The 25,120-nt window shown below is 31.7% G+C and overlaps 1 protein-coding gene across 4 annotated transcripts in view; it reads left to right on the top strand.

Annotated features, from left to right (window-relative positions):
* The window catches only part of LOC132756051 (E3 ubiquitin-protein ligase PDZRN3-like), a 204,068-nt gene that overhangs the window by 111,630 nt on the left and 67,318 nt on the right, over positions 1–25,120 (top strand). The window contains exon 1 of one of the 4 annotated variants that reach the window (XM_060747025.1): positions 6,522–8,092. The exons of the other annotated variants lie outside the window; for them this stretch is intronic. Within the exon in view, the coding sequence (XP_060603008.1) occupies positions 8,072–8,092 (21 nt within the window). The 5' untranslated portion in view covers positions 6,522–8,071. Of the gene's footprint in view, positions 1–6,521; positions 8,093–25,120 lie in introns of those variants that run through there. 4 annotated transcript variants of the gene reach the window in all.

Raw genomic sequence — 25,120 nt, 5'->3', positions numbered from 1 at the left:
TTAAAACTGCAATAATAATTGCAACCCTTTCCCGAAAAATTAAATTTCAGCAGATTATATTTAAAGTACAACAAAAGATAAAAAAAAAGAAGTTTCCAATTTTAAAGATTTTTAAACTTGATCAAAAAACCCTATTTCATCACCCTCATTTTTTATATCTCAACAGTCAAAACTTTTTTTAGGTTTATATCATTAGAAATAAAGTTCGGTAAAGTACGGTATCATGCAAATATTCATATCCTATTTTGTGATGAATTTGCGATCTACTGAGAGTTTGGTTGTTTGTTACAGTCTGACTTCGCATTTAAACTATTTTCGATTTTGCTGTTATTTCTACACATATAGATTTTCCTGATTATCTATCTATTTACCTTAATTTCATTGGTTTTGAGTTGAAATAATGCTCTTATAAAGTTTTGGAATGTTTTCTTTGGGGTGCCGCCCATACATTATTTCCAGCTGAAACTAGCACCCAGGTAGCACCTGTGACCTTCAGTTTAAACTGGATCAAGGTTATATAAGCCTATATTATTTCATACCATATATCAAACTACCCTGCCCTTACTGAGATAAAAGCATTTTTAAGAAAACTATCAATTAAGACTCAACGACTCTGTTTTCAATTTGGACTTATGGATCAAATGACTTCAAAGAATTTTTATTAATCAGGGATTAAGGCAAGTACTGTAAGGTGTGAGACTGTTTATTTGGTCTACATACACTGTCTAAATGTTTGTTGACTATTACGGTATTATTTTCTATTTATCTATAATATGTAAGTTTTATTTCATTCTTCTAAAAGCTGGACACTTGAGAACCTTTGCTGATTAGGGATTAAATAGAAAGGTTTCATTCAGTGTTTGCTGAAATAAGTTTCTTACTGTATACTTCGGGTTAGTGTAACTTACTTTAAACATGATCACGATAAAGTGTTCAAGTGCTTTTAGATTTGACGAAAAGTTGACCGATGGCCGAAGGTGGCTTAATGCTCAATAATAATCTTTGATCTATTAGCGGCCACTTCAATAGAAATATTGTATCAGAGCTTAATTTGTTTCAGATATAAACGAGGGGTTAAACATACAAAATAAGTGAGGAACGGCTATCATTTATTCATTGTAGCAAGCAACCACATTATACCACAGAAGCACTTTAAGTTTGTTTGTTTTTATGTTCCTGTTTTGGTTAACAACTTGATTTGGAAAGTTAGCGAGTCCTAAAAATAGTATTTGAATATTTGCTGCAATATGTGGGTGGGGGGGGGGGACTTTCCTGCCACATACAGTTGTAAAGACAAAACTTGCAAGACTTAGTAACAATTTGTTGGAAAATTCTGTCAAAGAAATGTTAGTTAATGAGCAAAGAGACTAAACCAAAGAGTGAAAGAAGTGAAAATGAGTCCTTATCCTTTAGGAATGAGTGTGACAAATGTAGCATTGAGGATGAAAATGAAAAAACATGTATCATCAAAGTTGAAAACTAAAGCGTACAGCTGAAAAAAGTATTCACAAGTTTTAGAGTGAATAAGAAATGTCATCAACCTTATTTCTTTACTGTTCAAAATTCAGAAAACATGAGAAGCTTGTTTAGATCCCTTGTAAATAATCAAACTCGTGTATCAAAGTTTGTTTTGTATGTAAGATATGATAAATAGACTCTTGTAGCAGATGAAATTTCAGTCTGTCTAATAAATGTATAAATGACATTAACATTTTCTATTGGTATGTAAAGTATAGGTGAATCCATCTCCACCTACTGTGGTATTTTGTACCAACATGAAACTCTTGGTATCTTGTTTTACAACATTTTGACATGTTATAAGATGTTCATATTATGTATAAAATGTAAATTAATATTTATTAGAAGCATCCCCACCCTCCTCCTCTTCTTCATCAGGTGTTATACATGTGGAGCTAATTTGAAAATGTTTGGAATGTCAATGAATCTACATTTTCTGTTTGAAAGACTGTCAACTTTTCATTTTAAAGGAGCTCCATAGAGGTCCAGAAGGCTCGAAAACATAAGTTTGAAATTCTTAAAAAGATCAACCTTGGCACTTTAAATTCTTGTGCCATTCTTAGTCCAGTTTGAGTTATAAGTGTTTCAATGCTTTTCATTTTGGGGTTAATTTTTCACAATGAAATGATTATTCTTGAAAAAGAGTGAGTGAATGATCTGAAAGTTTGCAAATGTTATTTGTGCATACCATCATAAAATGGTTTACAAATCTCAACAAAATATTTTCAGGCCTGTCATTTAAAAAAAAACTCAGTGGAGTCCCTTTAAATGATTTAAAAGGTTCAGAAACCTGATGAAACCTTCCGTTGAGTGAAATAATGCATAGAAACACACCTGTGCTGTTCCTGACACCAGTAAAAGATCGAAAGTGGCAAGATGACATTAATGTTATTGTATCAATGTAACTTAGAATCCAACCCCTTCCATCACCGGAACACCAAAAGAAAATGAATATCAAACCTACCACAGGTAAAAGACTATAAAACTTGTAGGTTGAAACCTTAATTCTATAAAAAAAATAAAGAAAGGCATGTAAGAAAAAAAAGGTGTACAGGTTATGACATCTCTGAGTCTGTCTTGTGATAAAATCAGGTAAGAAACATCAAAAAGATTACACAATCATAAAAGTCAAACATCTCAGATTTAGTGTTGTTTTTTAGTTGACAACATGGTAATCTACATGATATCTTTGAGATATGTTGTGTTTACTGAAGATGTTTGTTACCTGAGTTCTAGAGTGTTGGCAAGAAAGTTTTGTTTTTTTCTGTCCTTTTTTTCAGTCCTTTTTTTTTTGGTTTAAGGCCATGTCAAAGTAATGTTTTCCAGCAATATGGTACACAAATGCTTGGTTATTCCCATATGATTTCGCCACAAATTCTGCCAAGTTGTCACATTTCTCCAGACTTGTCTCTAATTTAGACTTGCCATCAGTTTCCCTAGAAACAGCTACTGTGACTGTAAGACAAGTTTTTGAGAAGTATTGTCTGTTTAACACCCATATCTACTGATTACTTTGGAACGGAATTAAGTGTTATGTACTATTACATTACTAAAATGCTTCGGAAAACATTTTAGTTGTGTTATAGGCAGAGCATCCATTAACATGTGAAATTTGGTTACTTTTCTTTTCACCCTTTACATTCTCAGGTCTATAATTGCAGACTTGTCACCTAGATAGAGATGAGCAAATCTTCACTTCTGCCAAAGAGGACAATATGGGACACATTGTTAATAAGCCAGAAACAAGGCCAAATTATGTTGTCAGATGAACTGATGATCAAATTCCTCATGGAAATTAAATCCCATAACTTCACAAGATTCAATTTGCCAGTGACATTTAACTTTTTGTCAAGTCATCAGTTTCCATTAATTTTGCTGCACTGGAAATAGAAAATATTAATAGATGTGAATTATTTTAGTAAAAGAATTGGTGACTATTATCATAACACAAATTTGTTTGAGACTATGGCATGCATTTGGTGAGAATGTTTTGTTGATACTGCTACATATGTATAGAACTATTCTATTGTTTCTTGGAATAATTACTGCCTTCAGGGTAAAATTAATACATTTTCACTGCACTGTTTGTGTTACAACACATAAAACTAATTCTTGCTGAAAGCAAAACTTATTAGCTCAACATCAATTCACTTTATTGCATTAGTTTTAAATTTTAGTAAAGTAAATTTTGTCTTCTTCTTTATGTGGAGTTGACACCCAATTCTTACGCACCTAAACCCAATTCTTACGCACCTAGATCTAATTGAATTTTAAGTTTTGAAATTTAATTTCCCTCCTGTCTGGAATCTTGCGCTACTTTTTAATGTCTGAGAAATAAGTTTACTTTAAGAGGTGTTATATGATTATAAGAAAGCACATTGGTACTTAGGGTTTAAACAAGGAATGTAGGTCACGTTTTGCTTGAATTAAGGTCAAGACAAGTTTAAACAAGGAATGTAGGTCACGTTTTGCTTGAATTAAGGTCAAGTTAGCATTGTTAGACAGCATACTGTACAAGGCAAGGTCTGCTTTTAGCGCCACTATTTTTATTTGTTTGGGTCGTCAGACCAAACAAATAATGGTAGCGAAATTTCAGACTCTGATGCTGTTAATTGCAAGTGCCGAAAGTAGTCCGCTTTTTTGAAGCGGTTAATTCCCTTTATATGTACACTAACGCCGAAAAATTCAGGGGAGATCACTGCGTAATGATGGTCAAATGACAGACGCATTAATTTTCAAGCAAAATAGTTCCCGAATGGTCGAAGATTTTTAATATTGTTTTATTCATTATAGATATACATGGTTATAGTAAGCTCCATGGTAATTTACATCTGTGTTAAACAACAGTTAGCGTCGTTAAAACCCTAATTTAGAATAAAGAATGGTTTTCTTCAGGCTGTTAATATATAATTTCACTGTGGCCGAGGGATTTGCGCGCTCGTTTAGGAAACGAGAGGTCTGGAGTTCAAATCCCAGTTAAGGTAACTCTTTTTTTTCAAATTGTTCAAGTCAAACAAACATTGAATTGAATATCAGTGTTGCAATTAGTCTTATAGCCAATTTACTACAATTAAAACACTGAAAAGCATTGGTGGACCTATACAAAAACAAATTGGTTTATAATCTCACAACCTTCACCTTTCTGACATTCTGACCCCCAAACAAATTCAGCGCCTTCTGTGCTTTGATTTAACATCTGTGCTACAATTCATTGTAATATTGAACTGGCAGCTTTCCTGACATTATAATGCTTGATAGCAACAGCTAAGAAAAAATCCCTATTTTCAGTACACCTGAAAGCAACTGCCATATTATTTTAAGTCAGTACTGTTATAGAGTTCAGATATAAAGTTATTAGAAAATGTTCCCAGCTGGTGTATGTGGCTGAAATTCTGTAAATCCTCAACCTGCTGGAACCTGAAGTGGTATAAGCCTTGGCACAGGTACCAAGTCAGACCAGCCTGAACATCCAGGCAGTCTGACCAAGCTCAATACCTTTGGCTAACATGAAATTTTCAACTTTATATTCTCTGAAAATGATATTGCACAGATCCAAAAATGACAGCAGGACAAATTCATTTAGAGCTCATCAACTTTGCTAAAACTGATACCAAAATAGAGAAAAAATCTTCAAAATCGTAATCAGATTCATCACCTGCAACTGTCTTTAACAGCAAGTGTATCTGATCCCCTCATCAATTTGCATCTATAAATCTATGAAAGCTTGCGACTTTTCCATAAGCCCTCAGAAATAGCAGATGCTCTTTATTGTGATAAGATTGACATATATACTAAATACTATCTTATATGGTGTTTTGTGGTAGACAAAAATAAGGATCCTACTGGGATTTGAACTTTCTAGCCTATCCTTTGCTTTAATGCATCAAGAGACCAAAGTTATATGTTATGGAGGGTATATCCATGTAATACAAACTCTTCGTCTCTTAATTCTTACTTGATATATTCAGGTGTATTTAAACATTAACCATTAAATAACTATGAAATAAAACTATAAAAAAAATGAATTTGTAATGCTGCCTTTGTAGTAGTATGCCATTAATGGTTTATTTTCAACAATGAAGATGTACTATTAACGTATATTTCAAGGCAAGGTATTAAAATTAGAAGTGCGTGTATTTTACAGGAAACGGGCTCGTGTAATTACGATTCACTCGAAGCAAGTGCACTAGTAAAGCCTTCAGGGCGAAATTATGATGAGTTTGTCATTTTGAATAGTTTACGACCAGTAGAGATTAAGGGATGTCCGTGCGTTTTTATTTATTTCAATAACTACTAGGATATTGACTATCTTTGGTCTTGGGGTTTTACTTTATACTTTAGTGAGTACGGCAATGATTTAATAAGATTTCAAGATATAAAATTTAGATATTCAAGGATAATACAGTATTGGATTTATACACTTTGATAGTTTTTAGTGAAAGTGTTGAAAGTAAACAATAAACCCCATTGAATATAAGTTATAGTTTTATATAAATCATCAAGGATTTATGCTGACTTTATGAAGAAACAACTTTTTTTTTAATAAAATGAAGAAACTTTGCCAAAGTGTAAGTTAAGAAATTTAAGCACTACATAATAAAACTGCATGGTGTAATGCTAGTGTATATGGTGAAAAATAAATTTCATTAAGTGAAATTGTGGAGGTGTTAAATAATCGTTGAAAAAAAGTCTGAATTTACATGGACATAGTGAATTTTGGTTTTTAACTTATTGTTTTTATAGAGTAAATTAGTTCTTTGAATTAAGGGGAATCATTGATTGTAAAGCCATACTGGTTTAAAACTTAAACCCTTGGATTGTCACACATTGGATGGACCCTTATCGGTCTTCTATAAGAAAATTTTAACTTATGGAAGAAAATGAAGGTGAAGCCATATTAATTTATATTATGCATTTTTTTACGGATTAAATCAGCTCTTGAGAAGCAATGAGATTGAGTATATATATGTGTATATAAAAATATACATATCTAAACTGTTGTGATAAAAGTTATAATTCATCTGTTTATTTGAAAACTGTATCATTTTACAGATGTGTATGTATTAAAGTCAGGTGTGCTAAAGAAAGGATTTTTCCCCTCCAGATGAGATGTTTTTATGATTTCAAGACAGTTTTTTTTTGCCACAAAGTGATTCACAGACTGTGACCATAGCTGGGTTGTTGTTGTTGGTTTTTTTTCTTATCAGAGACTAAAACGCATGAATGTTTTTTTTTCTTGAGTACCATTCTTAAGGATGAGTTTTGTTGCCGTGGTATCCAGAACATAGACTGGTATACATGTGTGTTCATCGAAGCAGCTGTTTTATCTATCTAGTCTCTTAGAAGTAGAAAATTATGAGGTATACCAGTCTGTTCACTTGCTTGAGGCTATAGTTAAACACAGTTTTCATGCTAATGATTATTTTCGAGCTGGAGAAATAGAAAATAATTTACTGGGTTTTAAGAAACTTTATGACCAGGAAATAATCACATCATTGCCATATTAACAATAACTGTCGTAAGTTTACAAATCTATTACATCAAATTGGAAAATTTGCAGGTATTGAAATGTGAAATGCTACTGGGAAAAAAAAGCTGAATGATACAATTTTGTGAATAAACGGCGGAATAAATATCATTTTAAATTTTTTTTATTGAAATTCTATATTAACAATAAATGGATAAAGTGGCTAGACATTATTGAAATTTTCACATTTCAAAGTGGATGAAAAGGAGGTTATATCAATTGGGAGTCTTTATAAGGATCTTCCTTTATTTGATTGACCTGCGTTAACCTATCTGATTTCAACAACGGAAAAAATTAATGAAAAAGAGAAAATTGTTACCTGTGAGAAATTCTGCAAACCAAAATATAAAGACAACTTGAAACTCATTGATTTTGAGGTGCAATTTTAGTAGGTTTAGGGTTTTTTTGTGGTGATGTTTTTTTTATCCTCGTTACTTTTTCTCGACAAATTGTTTGTGTTGCCTGTGAAATAGCATTGCATGAGATGGCAGGATACTTAGAGGATTAATAATATACAGTAACAGAACTAAAACAGCTGATTTATCAGGCATTACCGCAGGTAGAGTTGCTCATTTGCATATATTACCCAGCAGCCTTTTAGTTTGTTCAGATTCACTAGGAGGGTTTTTTTTTACTACATTCTGAAAAGTTGCCTTTCTGAAGATTTTGAAAAAAAAAGTTTATACTGTGATTTTGCTATATGTAACAAAATTGAAGGAAAAAAAAGGAAAGAAATTCTGGATACATGTGTTCTTTAGATTAAACCAGATTTATTATGGAAATCGTTTATTTGAGATGTAAGTAGAAATTATCAAAAGGAAAAAAAAAACTTAAAAGGAGTAATTTTATATTGTTTAATTTATTCAAGTAACATTTTTGTTTTGAATGAAGTGAATGAAAAGGATGTTGAATTCATATCATACGATGGGTAGATTGCCTAAAAAATGGAATGTATAAACCACAGAACTAGTTTGGATGCTACTTGCCAAAATTTAAAACTCTGGATTTTCTTGCTCTTAAATTACAATGGATTTTATGATACTAAAGGTAAGTTTCACTATTTCTTTTTTTTTTTAATTTTCTTCGCTGAAATTACACACGATAAATTAATATAAAGTCCATACATGGAAAATATTTTGGGTATTAATTAATAACGTGTCATGTAGTTTGTGTGTTTTTTTTGCTTTAATTACATGTATACCACATTCTTAAATAATATCGTCTTTTTCTTTTATAATTTATAATTGAAATGAAAAGTTAATAATAGATCAAGGTTGAAGAGATTGATGGTCCCCCTTTTTTTTGCCGTTTGCATAATTTCTAGATTTTTTTTATATATATAAACATTCTGTCTGATATTAGATTGTATTATATTTGAACATTTATATTATGTAAATCAGTCCATTGCAACAGTATCAGTATACCCCAGGTAACAATATAACCACAGTTTTTGTATCACAGTGAAACATTCTTCATGTCACCAAAACATCAAAAGCGTTTGGGGTTTAAAGGTGAATTTTATTTAGAAATTGGTAATAAAATCTTAATATTGATGATCATAAAGATTGTATCTATATTGCTTGGTAAATAAAGTGAAAAATGGTGGATTGGGACGCCGATCATAACGTTTTGTCATACACCTTGCTCTTTTCATAGACTAAATTGTCAAAAGAGATTTTCTCAAGGAGCTTATATTGTTTGCCTTTTCAAAAGGTTTTTATACAATTATTACCATAATGGTCACTGTTTTACAGCATTCAAGATGAGATTGCATTTTTTTTTCAATAAGTTTAATGTGAGAAGTTTGTAAAGGTATGGAAATATAGATGGTTGGTGTAATTTTGTAAATTTATTTTTACAAAAATCAAGCAGAGACAGATGAAAAAGAAAATGAGTCAAGTCTTTTGGATTCAGAAAGCAATAATTATCTAGGTCTAGCCCTTCACTTACTTGATCTGAAAGTGATAAAAATGGCTGAAAGTACTGAAAAGTCATTTTTGAGCAAAATGAAAGAAATGAAAAAAGCATATAATTGCCACAGTGCAAATCTTTTGTAGCTTGCCTATTGATCAAATATATGCATGGGGTAAATGTTGAAGTTCTTGTTGCCCAGACCATTGGATGGCACTATAATCTCTCTCTATCAGAAATACTAGTTTATTACATAGGTCCTGTCAAGCCTAGTTAGCCCCTTATCACTGAAAATATCTGCTACAGCTGCCCATTGTGGTATATTATCACCCAGTAGGTGACCCCAGATTACATATCCCCTGGCATGTGATACACTGTGATAGCATTATCACATGCATTGTTATGATATAACCCCAATTATCATCGCCATAATGGACAGGCTAGAAAATTATTACTGCTGTTTATTATGAAGTGAATAGTATATGTGAGCAGAGTTTATCAATTAACCTGTTAATGGTCAGTGCCTAACAGGCATCTGAGAACATTGTACTGTACTGTAGTTCTAGTACATTAATTAAGTCTTCTGACCAATATAGTTTCCTTTTTTGTGTATTCCTGTTTACATGTAGAAAAATTTAGGGTTGGAGCCATCCATCTGGTCTGGAGTGATGAAAACTAATATTTGAAAAAAATTGCTGACTTAACAAAGTTTTATTGTGTCTGTTCATGAGAGATATCGGAGAAGCAACATTTATCACACCCTCAATAGCACCAGCCTTTTCCTCAACACTAAAAGTTTCACAACCAATAATCCTAAAGAGGCAGAAGGAAAATAACAAAAGACTGCAGTATAATCTACTATTGTCAACTACCAGTAACATTTTACTCCATTTTTTACTGAAAATGTATCAGGAAATAAAATGAGTGATCAAATTATCTTGAGTTTTGTTAAGATTTCATTAGTGTTTTTAGAAAAGAAGTGATTTTAGCACTTAGGCATTGAGAAGGTTAACCAAACTCTCTTATTATATGTTTTAATTAGGAAATATAATTTGGCAGTAAAGATTTCCTGTTAACCAGACTAATAATATTCGAACAACTTTCAGAGACATAGTTCTTGTTTCACAGAAACACTGGGTTATTTTTGGAAATAGTAGAGACTAACCACTCCTTCCTGAATAGTGACCTCTACCTGATCTGTATCAATTTGATTCCATATGGAATCTGTATTTCTATTGAATCATTTGTAAAAATACCTTGTTTTGTTGAAATGGTTGCCAAATTTTGTCCCAACAAGTGATAACAAGTTGCCAATGTTCCAAAAAGCTTGAACAGAACATCCAACATAAAATTGGGCTTGATCATGATTTTATATGCATACTCTTGGTCTGTTGGAAGGATCTAAGTTATTTGAATGCATAATTTTCTGAAAGGTAACTCATCTAGATCAAAGAGAAGCTCCACAAGCTTCTGATTGAGACTGAAGAGCACTTGAAGTTACAGATACTGTAAGTTCCAATAAAACTGTAATCAACTTCTTCATAACTGCAATATTAGGAATTTGTCTGAAAAATCTTTTTATGCGATAAGAAAATTTATTGCCTAAGTTTAGGTGAAACAGCTTGGCACAATTTTTTTTCAAATTAAATTTTTATAATTTGGACCAGCAATTGATAAGAATTAACAACCCTTTTGTCTGGTTACTCAGGTAGCATGGTGGTCAGTAACTTCTTTTTGATGACCCAAAGATTAAAGACTGGTGTAAATTTGTAATAGCAGTTGTTAACTTTTCTCACAATATTTTTTCATCAAGATAACTATAGTTTTCTTAGATCCAGAATACTCTCCAGTAAAGGGAGGTGCAAATGTTCTTTTATCATGATTTGCATTGTTTCAAGTGTGAAAAGCAATGTATGATGTTTGTACAGCTCATACATCATTATTGACTCTAATGAGGGGAACAAAAATTCTATGCCATGGATGCCGATAGGTAGAAACTTTTTCCAGGTTTCTGTAGAAATTTTTTTTTGTAATTATTATGAGTAATTGTTCAAGATTTTTAGAAACTTAAGATATTGTTTCCCTCTTAAGCAAAATGAAGTCCTTGTCTGGTAAAATTGGTTATTGTTTTCACTTAGCTATTGATAACATTTCTATAAGCAACTATTGAGCACAGTAAGTTAGGCTCAGCAAAAAATATTTTTGACGCAATTAAGATCTTTGACTACCAAAATTCAAAATTTTACTGATTGGATATTTTTCAAATACGTTCTTCAAATTGACTCATTCCGTCTTGTAGGGTCTGTTTCTGTTGCAATTAAAGCTTGATTAAATTGTGTGCAATATGGGCTTAATTTATGAGGGTCATTTAAATGTTAATTGTAATTGGTGTAAATAATGAATTACATGGTATGAATTTAAGTATTTACATTATCTGGGATTTAATTAAAGGAGCTTAAATTACTCAGTCTGTATGATTCACAGTCGCTTAAGGAGTTCTGTTCAATATGTGTTTTTCAAAATTTGCAACTTTTTAAGCTGCAAGCCATATACAAGAACGTTAAAACTTGGTCATAGTAAAAATTGTTCATGTTTACATATAATGTTTTTAATAGGGAATACAATTTTTTCTATTTTATATCAATTAACTTATGATAATTGACCTTAGCTTTTTTTCCTTTTTAATTACTATAACTTTTGTTTTATTCAAGGTTACAAATTTAGCTTATGCCATAGTTTAATGAAAAATTGTTTTGATAATAAAATTGTTATTAATTAATCTTTTACAAAGAATTTTAACGCAATTTAAGTCAATTCAAATGGTTATAAAATTAACTGTTTTCACCATTGCAATAGATCATGCTTTAACCTTTAAAGACAGAATTTTGTGCAACAGTAAAGGTATGATTAGCAATAAGACAGAGGAGTAACTGACTGTAGAGTGTCAAACAGCATTGTTCTTTTGGCATTGTACCGTTACTGTATCAAATTGTGTTTTCATACTCTTGCCTCCTCTGGCATGCATTTTCCCAAGCATGCATGACCAGACCTACTCACATCAAACATGAGCCAAATGCTTGACACACAGCGTCCTGTTGTTTTTTCTTGACTGACAGTAATAAACGGATACAAGTGAAACTGACATGCTGGGGGCCGACTTGACACAGATTAGAAAATGCTGTGAAAAAATTACACACTTGAGTGAACATATAAACCATGGTAGCCAATGTTGCTTTGCAGTGTTATGCCAACTGCATAAGCTTTCACTCAGCATTGCTGATTTACAGTTTTAATGGGCAGAGCGTATGGCAGATTAGATATCAGTGTCATGAATAATTTGTCCTAGTCCAGGCAAATCGTGTTTCCTGAAATTCTCTGCAAAAGCATTATAGGTTCTAGAATGACAGAACACACCCACAAATACAAAAACAGCCACATGGACATATTTTATTAGTCAAACTTCAATAAAATTTTGTCAGTTGAAATTTGGAAACATTCTGTGAACATACTGTGGACTCTTACTTATTTTCAGGAAGGATTTAACATAAAAGTGTCAAAGTGGAATGGTACTGTAATAATTAGAAGAAAACAGCTTTCACTTTCAAAATCAGTGTAAAATAATACATGTGGTTTTCAGATGTGTTTTTGCTATAACAGGGGATGTGTCAAGGGTCAGGGGTGTGGATAATTCTATTTAACCTCTTTGACATGTCTTTCATGTTTATTTACTGTAGTTAATCCAAGAAAATCTTTACCACATGTCCTTTACAATCTTGTCACTGTTGTGGAATGAGGATCTCTCATGCAAACAACACCAGCAACACGTGCTGACCAGGCTTTTACATGTTCAGGACTATTTTTGCTCATTCCAGTTACTTCAGCAGTCATTTATTGTTCAGATTTTTTTGGACATTCTTGCTGGGAGGGCACTTCGGATACTTTATGCTTATCCAGGTGTGATGGAAAATACTTTAGGATTATTCAGGGTTTCATAAGGACTTGCATGATTTTTGCTGAAGTTATTGATGTGTGTGATTTTTTTCTGTCATTTTTTTTCTGTGGGAAAAAAAATGATATACCTTTTGGTAAGTTTTAAAACATTTTCCAAATCAGAGGTTTCAGGTTCAGTAACAAAGATGTGTAACTCGTAAAATTTACTGCCTAACATTACTGATATATGGTTGAAATATTATCAAAAGTTTCATACTTTTAAGATTGAATGCTTCATAATTGTATTTCAGGCATGTGATTTATTCACTGGGCTCAGTTATCTGATCAAATGTTACATAAAACAGAACTCTTTAAAGGAAAAAAAACTGAAACAGCTAAGACTTCAAGTTAGTTCCACAGCAATTCTTGTCTTGTTGTATCTCTTACTAGATATTGTAACAAATGAAACAGGATTTTCTGAGATTTTTTTTCTATCTATTCTATGTTTGATATAGCAGTAGGGGGCACTAAATATATGTAGATGATTGGGGAAGATAACATTTTGATATGATGATGCGTTTTGCTGGTGTATATAGATAGAGATATACCTATTGGCTGTTTTAATATGAGAGAAGTCTTTGGGGGATTATTATATGAAGTAAAAAAGACATTAGAAAGACAGATTAGCATCTTCTAAATTATGTTTCAATTGTTGATCTAAAAATATAGCATGTTATATAAGTTTGTTGGTAATATGTTAGGTGTAACTTGATGTAATGATATTGTGGCAACCAGGGCACATGATGTTTTCCTGGTCCAATGACGGCTTATAATATGGAGCATTTATTATTTTGTTGTCTGGAAATTGGGGAGGGGGTAGGGGCAGCAGTTTCGTATTTCTTACAGGCCTTTTTGCAAGATGGAACCATAAAGGTCTTCACCATTTCATGTTAAAATGATGAATACAGCTTAAGCCAGTGCTAGGGTCATGGTCAGTGGCTTGCATTTACCTCCATGGACAGGCTTAATCATATCAAACTGCAAAGTTTCCAATTTTGCCATTGATGCATTCTTTTGGGATTCCTTTTTGTCTATTTTGTCTTCTCTTGTTGAATCAAGCTTCACCATTTCTGGTGACTTATCCTCTTTGGTCTGTGTCTTCACTGTGCCTGATTGACCCACAAAGAAAGATTAAGACAGAAATGATATGATGTAGTAGGAATAATAGTAATAAAAAGTCTGAAGAACTGAAAGGCCACATCTTGCCATTTTCTTGTAAAGGTCACTTATTTATATTATTTTAATGTCTAATTATAATGTTAAACCTTGTTTTCTCAAGGATAAAGAGAAACTGTAATTAAATAGACATATCATGACATTTTAACATCCTATCCTGTGTAGCAGGGCATGTACAATAGACTCACATTGTTAAACTTTAGGTCAATAAAATCACCCTGTTTTTGTTGTGTTGTTTTAAAGAACAGACCACCTTTTTTAAGAAGGAAAACAGCTTTATTTAGCTTTAATTAACAATTACTTCCTTTGTAAATACCAAACTTCTGTAATTGATTGATTTTAGCAATGAAATGTTGCTTTGTTTTTGTGTATTATCCCATGATGTCTCGTTAATGAATTTCAAAGCACTTGCTGTGATGGTGTAGGTTACTTATGTAATTTTGATGGGAATTTGATGGACCTGGAAGCGGATAGACAACTGTTTACTCACAGGAACTAACAGAAAAGTATCGAAATTATCATTATAAATACATCAGGTTCCACCAGTTTTCTGTCTTACAAAATGCCAAAGTCATTTGCCCTATGACATCTGTGTTTGATGGTGAGTAGATGTCATTTTTCTATCCAGGCAGGTTACAAATGTCTGTTTTGATGTTTGTTATAGTCATTTATTAAAAATCAATTAACTCAATGAATCTTAACAGGTACTCTGGTATAATGATGCATATTCTTGACCAGTGGTATTGCATGGTATTTAACCCAGCTGATCTGACTCTTTGTGTCATTCTTATCTTATTGTCAGTTAATTTCTTAAGGTAGTTAAGCTTGCAAACAAAGACTTCATCTTTTGTTTTTTTGACAAATTTCTCAGTGGGGGGAAATTACTGCTAATGAATGTTGCATTAAATCATCAATTACCTATCATCTGCATGCACAGTTGCATACTGTATGCCAAAATCTTATGCAAGAAAACTGCAAATCATTTCCAATTAGCTAAATGACAACTGACAGGTTGTTTTGAAGAAAACAGTATCTATGCTCATGCATCTCTTGATGAAAAACTCAGTATTGATTGATTGGTCAATTATTTGGTTGGGTTGGTTGGTTGATTAATTTATTGATTGATTAACTGATTGATTCATAAAAAAATAAGTTGTACTGATGCCATGTATGATTATTTGTCAATAACAGATCTCATGTTGACTTTAATTGATTTATTAATTGATTTATTGACAAATAAGGATGATGTATTGATTGGTTGATTGTGGGGGAAAAAATGTCTGATTGATTGTTGCACAAGATTTAAAGAGGTACTAATGTGATGTAGAATGATTAGTCTGGTACAATGCTCATGCATTATTCAGCAATGATGTCTGGATAAGGTAAGATATGATTTCTATCAGTGGAGATTATCTGTCTACCATCTAAAAAACTTGTTTGTTTCATCATGCAATAATTGGTATATTAAACTAACACCAGATTCCACTTGTTTTATTTAATCTGCTGAGTGCAGGCAGTAATAATAGTAAACCTTTGTCAGTCTCATCATGGTAGTAGAGTGATGTTTACGTCTCCAAAATTTTTACTTTTTTTAACCAATTTGTTGCATAATTATGTCCTCAAAATTCAAATCAGGACATTTTCATGTCATGAAATTTTTAATCGTTTTAATGTTAAATACATTTAAGTAATTAGTTTATGCAATTAAAAGCAGTGGTGTTTTGAGGTGCATGTATATACACAGGCATGGCATGGCACAGGTATGGTATGTAGATTTTGTCCAAGGGAACTTCTATAGAGGCATTTATTTCAAATATTTCTATGATTTTGATGTTGAATATTTTTATGATACTTAAGACTGAAACTTGGAATGTTTACCAAAGTGCAAGCAGTTCAATATTGTAATGTTAAAATGAAACAGTAGATAAAGCATCTTGAAATAAATGGTTACACAGTCTGAAAGAAGAGATCAAGATCAAGCAGTCATAATTTCTGTGTAACCATTCACCTGCTGCCATCACAAGCTGTATTAAAACTCATGGTAGAAATTAAATAATCTTATCTTATATTGCAATCTTGGAACAAGCTTTAAAATGAGGTAAGACTGTTTCTAAATGTAAAGGTACAAGCAGCAGGTATATTTGTTGTCTGGTTATGCCATCAATGGAAATCTTCCTCATTTTATCACTAAAAGCAATCTTTTACAAGTGCCTTCCCTATCAATCTCATCTTGCAAATTAGGTGTATACTCTTCAGGGATTTTTTCTATCTTGTGTAAAATATTCTTCAGAATATATACCAGTGTTTCCTCTCTGTCTTAGTTGAACTTTTTTCTCTTCTATAACACAGGGGCTGTTCTATACAGTCAATTCTTCCCTGCCAGAAAATTCTTTGAAAATGCAGTTTTCGTTGAGCATAAAAATCTACTTACATCAAGTATTTTAAAAGGCTGACTGTAATTGGCCAATCATATATCTTGTTACCTGACTGGTTTTGTTTTATTCAAATTTGTCTCAGACTGGTAAATCATTCCAAATTTAGTTAAACAAGGTTATAGTAATTGGTTCAAAATTTGAAGAACTTTTGTAAAAGACTGGTGATTTATATGAAACAAGATAAAAAAAAACAATATTTTTTGCATCAATGCTACATAAATGAATCAAGCATTAAGTCACCTAGTGCTTTTTGAACTTGTTTATCAATTTAGGTTGCTATCATGGAGATAGACTGCTCCATAATTTTGAATTCTTTCATTATATATTAAGGTTTTATGATCAGGCATCGTTAAATCCAAATTTTGAGAAACTATACAACTGTTTCAATTATCTTTATTGAAAATTTATATCTTTTTCTTCTCAAATATTGATTTTTCAACAAAACATATAATATCAAGATCAGTTCAAATCAAAATGAAAAAGAAAATGTAAGTGTTAATTATTTTTATTCACTCGGGGAAACATCATTTTCAAGATAATGTATTTGTATGCACTTCTTATCCTTTCCTGTACTCAGTCCCTCCTTTAATGCACTTATTTGCTCTTTTCAGTACTTTTAGACTCTTTTCTTCAGATTTGTGGTTAAATAATCTTTTCAATGTGTTCTAATAATTTATTTTTTCTTCAATTTTCACAGAAAAACTACCAGGTTGTTTTTCTTTTCTATTTTCTTTTTCTAATGCTGAAAAGCTCTTGTATTGCAAAATTAATTTCATGAATGAATGGAAAATATTTTATTATGAAAAAAAAAATTATAAATGGTGATTTCGAACAATATCTTGCAAGCTACCTGGATATAAAGAAGTTGGTATAGTTTGAAGCATATAGGAGTTGCACGTACAGTTTGAAGCATATAGGAGTTGGACATTGGAAGCTGTATAACAATGACAATTTGATTGAAGATTTTAAAAAGGTTAGGCATGCCCAAGTGCTTTGATACGCATTAATGAAATTAACATGAAAAAAAACCATTTACAAAACTTTCATGAAAAAAATTTTTTTTGAATTCCATAACGAAAATTTGAGATTTTGCACAAAATTACCAGCACCTCGTGAATAAATTTAAAAAAAATGTCTTGCAAGTTATGAATTCACTATGATAATAAAAACACTTTCTTTTCAAGTATTTTCTAAGATAGAGAGTGTGCATTAACTGAATATCTGCAGTGTCCTGGTTTTCAATCAGAAACATTGAGACCAGGTATAAAGCCAATTTAATGAGAGGCAGACATAATTACCTCCATATGTTTTAGCAGAAATTGCCTAGAAATGCAGAGAATATTTCATGCTGGGCCGAATATTTCTGTATTTATATTTTAGCCCTAGGATAATAGAAACCTATCAAAACCTGATTATCTTCCAATAAAATAGATACATTATGAATGGTAGGGAGGTGCAGGCTAATTAGAAAAGCCTAGTTAAGTTATTATTGAAGTATGAAAGTTATGAGAGAAAGGGGTGTCCCTTGGTGTTTTCTGATAATTTAGAGTAATTAATAAGCTTTGGGGTAATGATTATACTTTAGGGTGAATTAATAAGTTGATGTTTTGCTAAGTAGACTGATGGGAGTTGGTATTACAGACTGGTTACAATAGTTTATATGAAATATGACGGTAACCGTTAGACTGGATATCTTGTTATTATAATGATGACTGTTGAGAAATTTTATGTTGCATATTTAAATGTCTGTAAATTCTCTTGAAGGATAATATTATAACAGTAAATATATTAGAAAATGGCTCTTACACAGGATTCATTGCATTAGATGAATAACAATTAACAATTTTTTTATATTGTTCATGCTTTTAACGGTTTAAGTTTGCACTTATTTGCGATAAGCAATATTATATGGTTCTATATATGATTGCCCTATACTGGATACACTTTTTTCTTGTATTAAAACAACAAAAAATTCATTAAAATGTACTTACTATTAAAAGAATAACTGAGAAAAGAATCTTTCTAATGTGATAAATTATAATATTAATTAAGATTAGGACAATTATTAATTTTGCTAGAATGGTGCAAAAATAATTTGAAATTATTTTTAACAAAAGAAAACATAATAACTTTTCGAGATAAGAATACAAGTGGAAGCTTAATTTATACCTAAAGAATACTTGAAGAGTTCATTAAGAAACTGTTCTGTGTCCTTTATATTCTATGTAAATATAAATTAGTTTCACAATGATTCCTCATTACATGAAAGAAATTATTTCCCTCTCACTGATGAGTTTCTATTCCAATAAAGTTTTTTTTTTGTGAACTGGTATTCTTATAGCACTATAGAAATTATTAGATATTTGAAGTCTTTCAACACTGAAACTAGTAATATCTATAGGAAAATATGCCATTTAACTGCAGGAAATAAGTTTGTATTGTACCAAAGAATAAGAACACCTGAGAACAAATTAGCTGACTTCTTGTAAAAGTCTGAAGAAAGTGGGGGGGGGGAGAAAATCAAAGCATAAAGACATCTTGTTTGTAACATGTTTAAGAACAGTAAAATACAGTTTTATGACCAGATATGATGGTCACTTGACTTTGGGCTATTTTGGTTTGCTAATTGACAAGATAATTAATTCATGAGGAAAACCACTAAGAAAAATATTAGATCAATCAAATGATTGGCCATGACAAATTTGATTTTATAAAATGTTTATTTTACCTTGAGGGCATTTGCTCATTACTAAAATGTTGCTCTTTTCACCTCTAGAAAGTTTGTCAATTTAAATCATGTTTATAATGTTGATATTTGGTCAAATATGTAACTTGACTTTCATAAGGCAACATTGTGCAGGCTTTAGGGCAAAAAAGGGAAAAATTGTAAACAACAATAGTGACAAGATGGTAACTACTGAAGTTCATTTGAGGTATCAACAGTGTGAAATAATTAGAAGAAACAAATATTACACTGGCTCTAATTATATGAATTATATTGATATGAAAGAGACATGTTTAGATCCGATCTTGTGATTTATGTATGACGATGTATGATTGTACAAGTCAAAAATAAAGTATCTGTTCTGTTCTGTTCTAATAATACAGTATGAATGGCTTAACCAATTAGCACTGAGAAAATGGTATCGGACAGGGAGATGATTAATAAACTTTTGATAATTGGGTAAATATTATTAACTTGATTCTTGGACTTAATTGTTGACGTCAGTGGGGGAAAAGCTGATATCAGCCTAGTATATTGCAGATACAATTCTTAATATAGAGATCTAAGTCTTAAATCCTAACACCATAGTATATATATGTATGAAATATGCATGGTTTAAAACACTAGCCTTAAAATGTTGACACCATGTACAAATTCCAACATAGGCCAGAAATTGCTGACATCAGCTCTGGTACTATATGATGAGGCATCGAGAAAGTCATGGCATGTACATGTACCTGATTATCTACTATGATAATCAATGATAAAGTAATTGGGGTAATGATGATAAGAGGGAACCCTGGGATACTTCAAGTACCTGCAAACAGGAAGGCTCTGCAAGTGGTTCACATTGCTTAATTACCCTTGCCTTTTGCTAAATTACCCATGAGTTCATTCAAGACAGAAAGGAAGTCCTGGACAGTTATTTCTGGCCAATTTTTAATTTCTGGTTGGTTTTGGGTTGTTTTTTTCCCTCCTATGTAAAGAATTTGTTTAAAACAAACACACACACACAAGAGTTGCTGGGCCAAGTTATTTTTGTACAAATTACTATTTCTGGTTAGAATTGTACATTTTTCTTTGTTTAAATGAAATTTGGCTGATAATTACAAAGTTATTTTAAGTTTGTAAAGAAGATTGTGTTAAGAAGTTAAGAAACAGCTCGTCTTAACTGAGAGAAAAAAATCAAGTAACCATACTAATTTTGAACCCTTAGGCAGTGAAAATTGATAATAATATTGGAATTGAAACTACTTGACTTAATGCATGGTTTTTAATGAATTATGAAACTGAATGACTGTTTTGTGCAAGATTCTGAAAACTCTCAAGTTAAATTACTCTGAAGAGCTGGGAATGTGCTTGAAATTTGGGGGAAAAATTTTGCCTCATTTTGTTATGTTGTACAGATTAGCGTTTTTGCTGCAGTTTTCACTTTATTTTCAGGTATTGAAAAAGTTAGACGAGAAGCTTTTCTTTTTGCTTCTGTTTCGAAAATTGCTTTCAAAAATACTTTGAAACATTAAGAAAAAAAAACAGAAGAATTGAAAACGTTGTATTTATGAAAATATATTGGAAACAAATGATTTGTTTCCTGAAATAAACATTTTACGCTCTTTGTTAAAAAAATTAAAGGGCCTCTGAAGGCTACCCCCCAAAATTTTTGGGGGGATAACTAGGAGGAAGTTTCCCCATTTTTAGGGGAAGAGTTTCCGGGGATGATTAGTCATTTCCCCGCTTTCCCAAAAAAGGTACCAAAGGGTCTAACCTTTTCCACCAGTAGAGCTAAAAGTTTTATGACTTAATATTAATACATTGTAATTAATTGTAACAAAAAAATATATGTCTTTGTATTCACATAATTATTGTGCATAACACAATGTCACTCTTAATGAAATTTACTTGCTTCCGTGTGTGTGCCTTATGTGATATTGTGAAAGAAATACTTTTCTCTTTTTCTGATTTCTCATTTTTGGATTTTTATCAAAATTTTTGAAATTCTTTTACCAAAATAAAAAAAGAAAATGTTTCTGTAACAATTTTAAAGACAGTTGAGTATATTGTAAGCCCGTGTGCCAGATTATTCCTAGGAATCAAGTGGGGAGTGAAGATACCTCCTTGATAAGACTCATTAAAGTTTATCATCCCCCTAATTAAGATAGATTGCTGGCCAGATATTTGATACATGTATACCTTGTTACATCTTGACTTTTCTTTGATATGAGCTGCCTTTTTCCCAATGATATAAGCTACTTTTTGTAGATAGTCTGTACTTAATAAGCAGGTGTGTTTTTTTTTTTGAGGTCATGGAATGATTTTTTTGCTCCAATAAAAAAACTAAATCTGATTTATCTAATTTGATATCTATTGATCAGTGACTATATTCATGTAATCTTCAAGGGTTGTTCCTTTGAGTTTGAAAGATGAAGAAAAAATACAGGAGAAGTCACTTAGAAACTTGAGTTGTTTGGCTGTTAAGTTTGGTTTAGAGGCTTTATCATTGGTGAGGTAAAAGATAGCCATGGTCTTTGATGTGTGATTGTACAATTAGTGGAATGATTAGTTATCGGTCTATGATAAAAACTTCACATTTCTGTTTAATATACACAGAGTCTAGCTTTTGTCTGTGAAAACAGATCTTTTCAGCCAAATCACAGATGTGCGAGTGATCTTGGTCTGCACTGGTCGCAAGGGTAGAATCTGTTGCCTGGGTAGAATCTGTTGCCGTCAACAGGCCGAGTGTGAACTAGCACTTAAGATTGCTTCAATGGAAGAACATTTAAACTTACAAATGAACAGGTATTTTCACATTAAAAATAAAGTAACAGATTTAATTTGGGATTTAATCGTATCAATGCAATATGTTAAAATACTTGATTTATTCAAAACGGTACATTTAAAGCATAACTGGATATCACATAAAAAATATAAATTCTCAGGTAATGATATGAATTATATGACATAAGAATTCAGATGAATTATCAAATAAAATAAGGATTGGTTTGAATTAAGCCTGATCAAATGCTTTCATGTCATGCTGGAGTAGGTAATTACAACTGATAAAAAGAATTTGATTCATTTATAGAGTAAATCGTTGATCTGTAAAATACGATTGCACGTATTTTTGTATGAATGTGCTTTAATATGTTATATGTATTAAAATACTTAATTTGTTTGGTATAGAAGTTGTTAAATTATATCAGATTCATGCGGAATGTTTTTTAAAACGGTGATTTCTTTCATGCAGACGAACATGCACCCGTGTGACTTTACGGGAGCTTTTCAAAAAAATTTCTCCACACTTTTTCGATTCTATTAATGCAATTTGAGGGATGAGATGGCCTGATTATAATGTTTATCGCAAACAAAGTAGTCATTCATTATTCCGAAATTGGTCTAAAGTTTGCATTTAGATGAAACTCTAACTGCCTTCAAACTTCTTTAATCCTCGTGTAAAATCAAAATTAATCGTCCTATCAGAAAAACGCGAGTTCTTCCCTCAAATTGAACGATCTTTTACCAGTTTCGGAAGCTGAGTAAATGAACAAATTAAAGCACTTGAAAAGTGTTGGCCTGCTGTGTGCATTGTGCGCAAAAGAAAATGACAAATTTCAACAGTTTTCAAACGACCCTGAAACCTGTCATTAGGGTTGACAATAACATTGCCAAAGTGATGTTGCACATTGTTGGTGGGCTCAATAATGTGGTGCCCCCTATCTCTGATTGCTTTATTTCCAACCTCTGATGTTTTATATGTATATTAAATCTCTTATAGATTTAAATGACTAGGACCAAGAGGTATATCTATTTAAAGCCATCATCAAAAAAGGTGTCTACAAAAGAGATATCTATGAAATCTCAATAAAAAATCCTTTCCTGTTGGTATCCTGTAATTCCTGATTTGAAATTTGCCTCAAGTTTAAACGTTTTAAAAATTTTTTCTCCAACTTTTGTGAAGAAATACATGTAATTCTGAAAGCATTATTTCATCATATTAATGAATACTTACATTATCTCATAGCTACTGTTTGTATGTGTGATCTCCTGTGTATTTAATAGCTCTATCAAAGTTTACATATGTAGAGTGTGTGAGGTCACTTAAGTCCATTGTCCTCACTCAGCTACCCTTGGGGAAAATTTAAAAGTGCTGTGATGGAAATTTCAATTAAGAAATGACCTTTTCTAATTAACATTGTAAGTATTCACTAACGTGCATCTCCTTATGTTTGCTATTTTGGATCATTGTCAGCTATGAATGTGCTTGATTTCTGTCTGGAAAAGTGATTGATTGATTAATTGATTGATTGATTGATTGATCTACAGGTAATTTAAATCTCTGAAAAATGTACCCTTTGACCTTATCTGAAATGTAGGTAAAACATTTTTTTTTAGGAAAAAAAAGTGTAATGGGTATAATCCATCCGTTTGCCAACAGGCAAACTTGAGTTTTAGACACAAAGATGATTAAATTCATGGCAAAACGCATGATAAACCATGCATTATTAACGGGGACATGTGCCTACCTGGTCAGGTGACCAATTATAAGATCCTTGACCAATAAAGGCCACATGGCAGATGAGATATTCTGAATAGGGCTAAATCATGGTTTTAAAAATCATCATTATTTTGGAGATTAGCCGCATTTAAATACACTGTCATATACTGTCCATTGTGGTTGAAGTGGTGAGAATGATTACCCGTTACAACATCAAAGTAAACAGTAACAAAAATGATACCAGGATCGTTATAGCCGTTACATCACACAACCTTATTTGGAGTGTCGCAGGCTGGCCCGAGAAAGGCAAATTAATGACCTGGGCGAAAAAACAGAAAGATGATAGTATAAGTGAGAGTGAATTTGATGAAAGATATGAAAGACCTGACTAGGGTTGTCCATGGAGAGCACTTGAAAGTTTCAAGTTCACAACATCAGGTAGATGTACTGTTATTGATGTTTTGAAATGGAATCTGCCGTAACTAGATATAAAATTATAGGGGTCGCTTACATTTAATTAGTGGGTCAACAGGTGTTGTTGCTAATAATTCAAAATTTGTTAATTTTAAAATGCAAGATTTTAAACATGTCTATTTTTGTTCGCTCTCCCATCATTTAGGATACTTCTCTTGTCATTTTATGGTGAAAATATCAGATATAAAATAATGAATTATGTATGGAAAAAGGAAAATTAATTATCTTCATCAGTTACCATGAATATTGTTTGAATATTGTTTGTAACAAAGTGATTCTTTGATGCTATTTTAGTGTTTTTAGCTCGACTATTCGAAGAATATGAGAGCTATTGTAGTCGCGTCCGCGTCGGCGTCTGCGTTGGTTAAAGTTTTTTGTAAAGTCAAATATCTCAATTATTACTTGAGATTTTCAATTGAAACTTACAATACTTATTTATAGTAACAAGGTACATCAGACTGACAAGTTGGATAACTCTGCCTACAATATTGACAGAATTATGCTCCTTTTTAACTTAGAAATTTTGGTTAAAGTTTTTTGTAAAGTCAAATATCTCAATTATTACTTGAGATATTCAATTGAAACTTACAATACATATTTATAGTAACAAGGTACATCAGATTGAACAAGTTGGATAACTCTGCCTACAATATTGACAGAATTATGCCCCTTTTTAAACTTAGAACTTTTGGTTAAAGTTTTTTTTGTAAAGTCAAATATCTCAATTATTGCTTTGAGATATTCAATTGAAACTTACAATACTTATTTATAGTAACAAGGTACATCAGATTGACAAGTTGGATAACTATGCCTACAATATTGACAGAATTATGCCCCTTTGGAACTTAAAAATTTTGGTTAAAGTTTTTTTG

Source organism: Ruditapes philippinarum, unplaced genomic scaffold, assembly GCF_026571515.1.
Source record: "Ruditapes philippinarum isolate M1 unplaced genomic scaffold, ASM2657151v2 ctg149_1_1_1_1, whole genome shotgun sequence".
Taxonomy (NCBI): domain Eukaryota; kingdom Metazoa; phylum Mollusca; class Bivalvia; order Venerida; family Veneridae; genus Ruditapes; species Ruditapes philippinarum.
The sequence above is the reverse complement of the archived record's forward strand: the minus strand, read 5'-3'. Positions and strand labels throughout refer to the sequence as shown.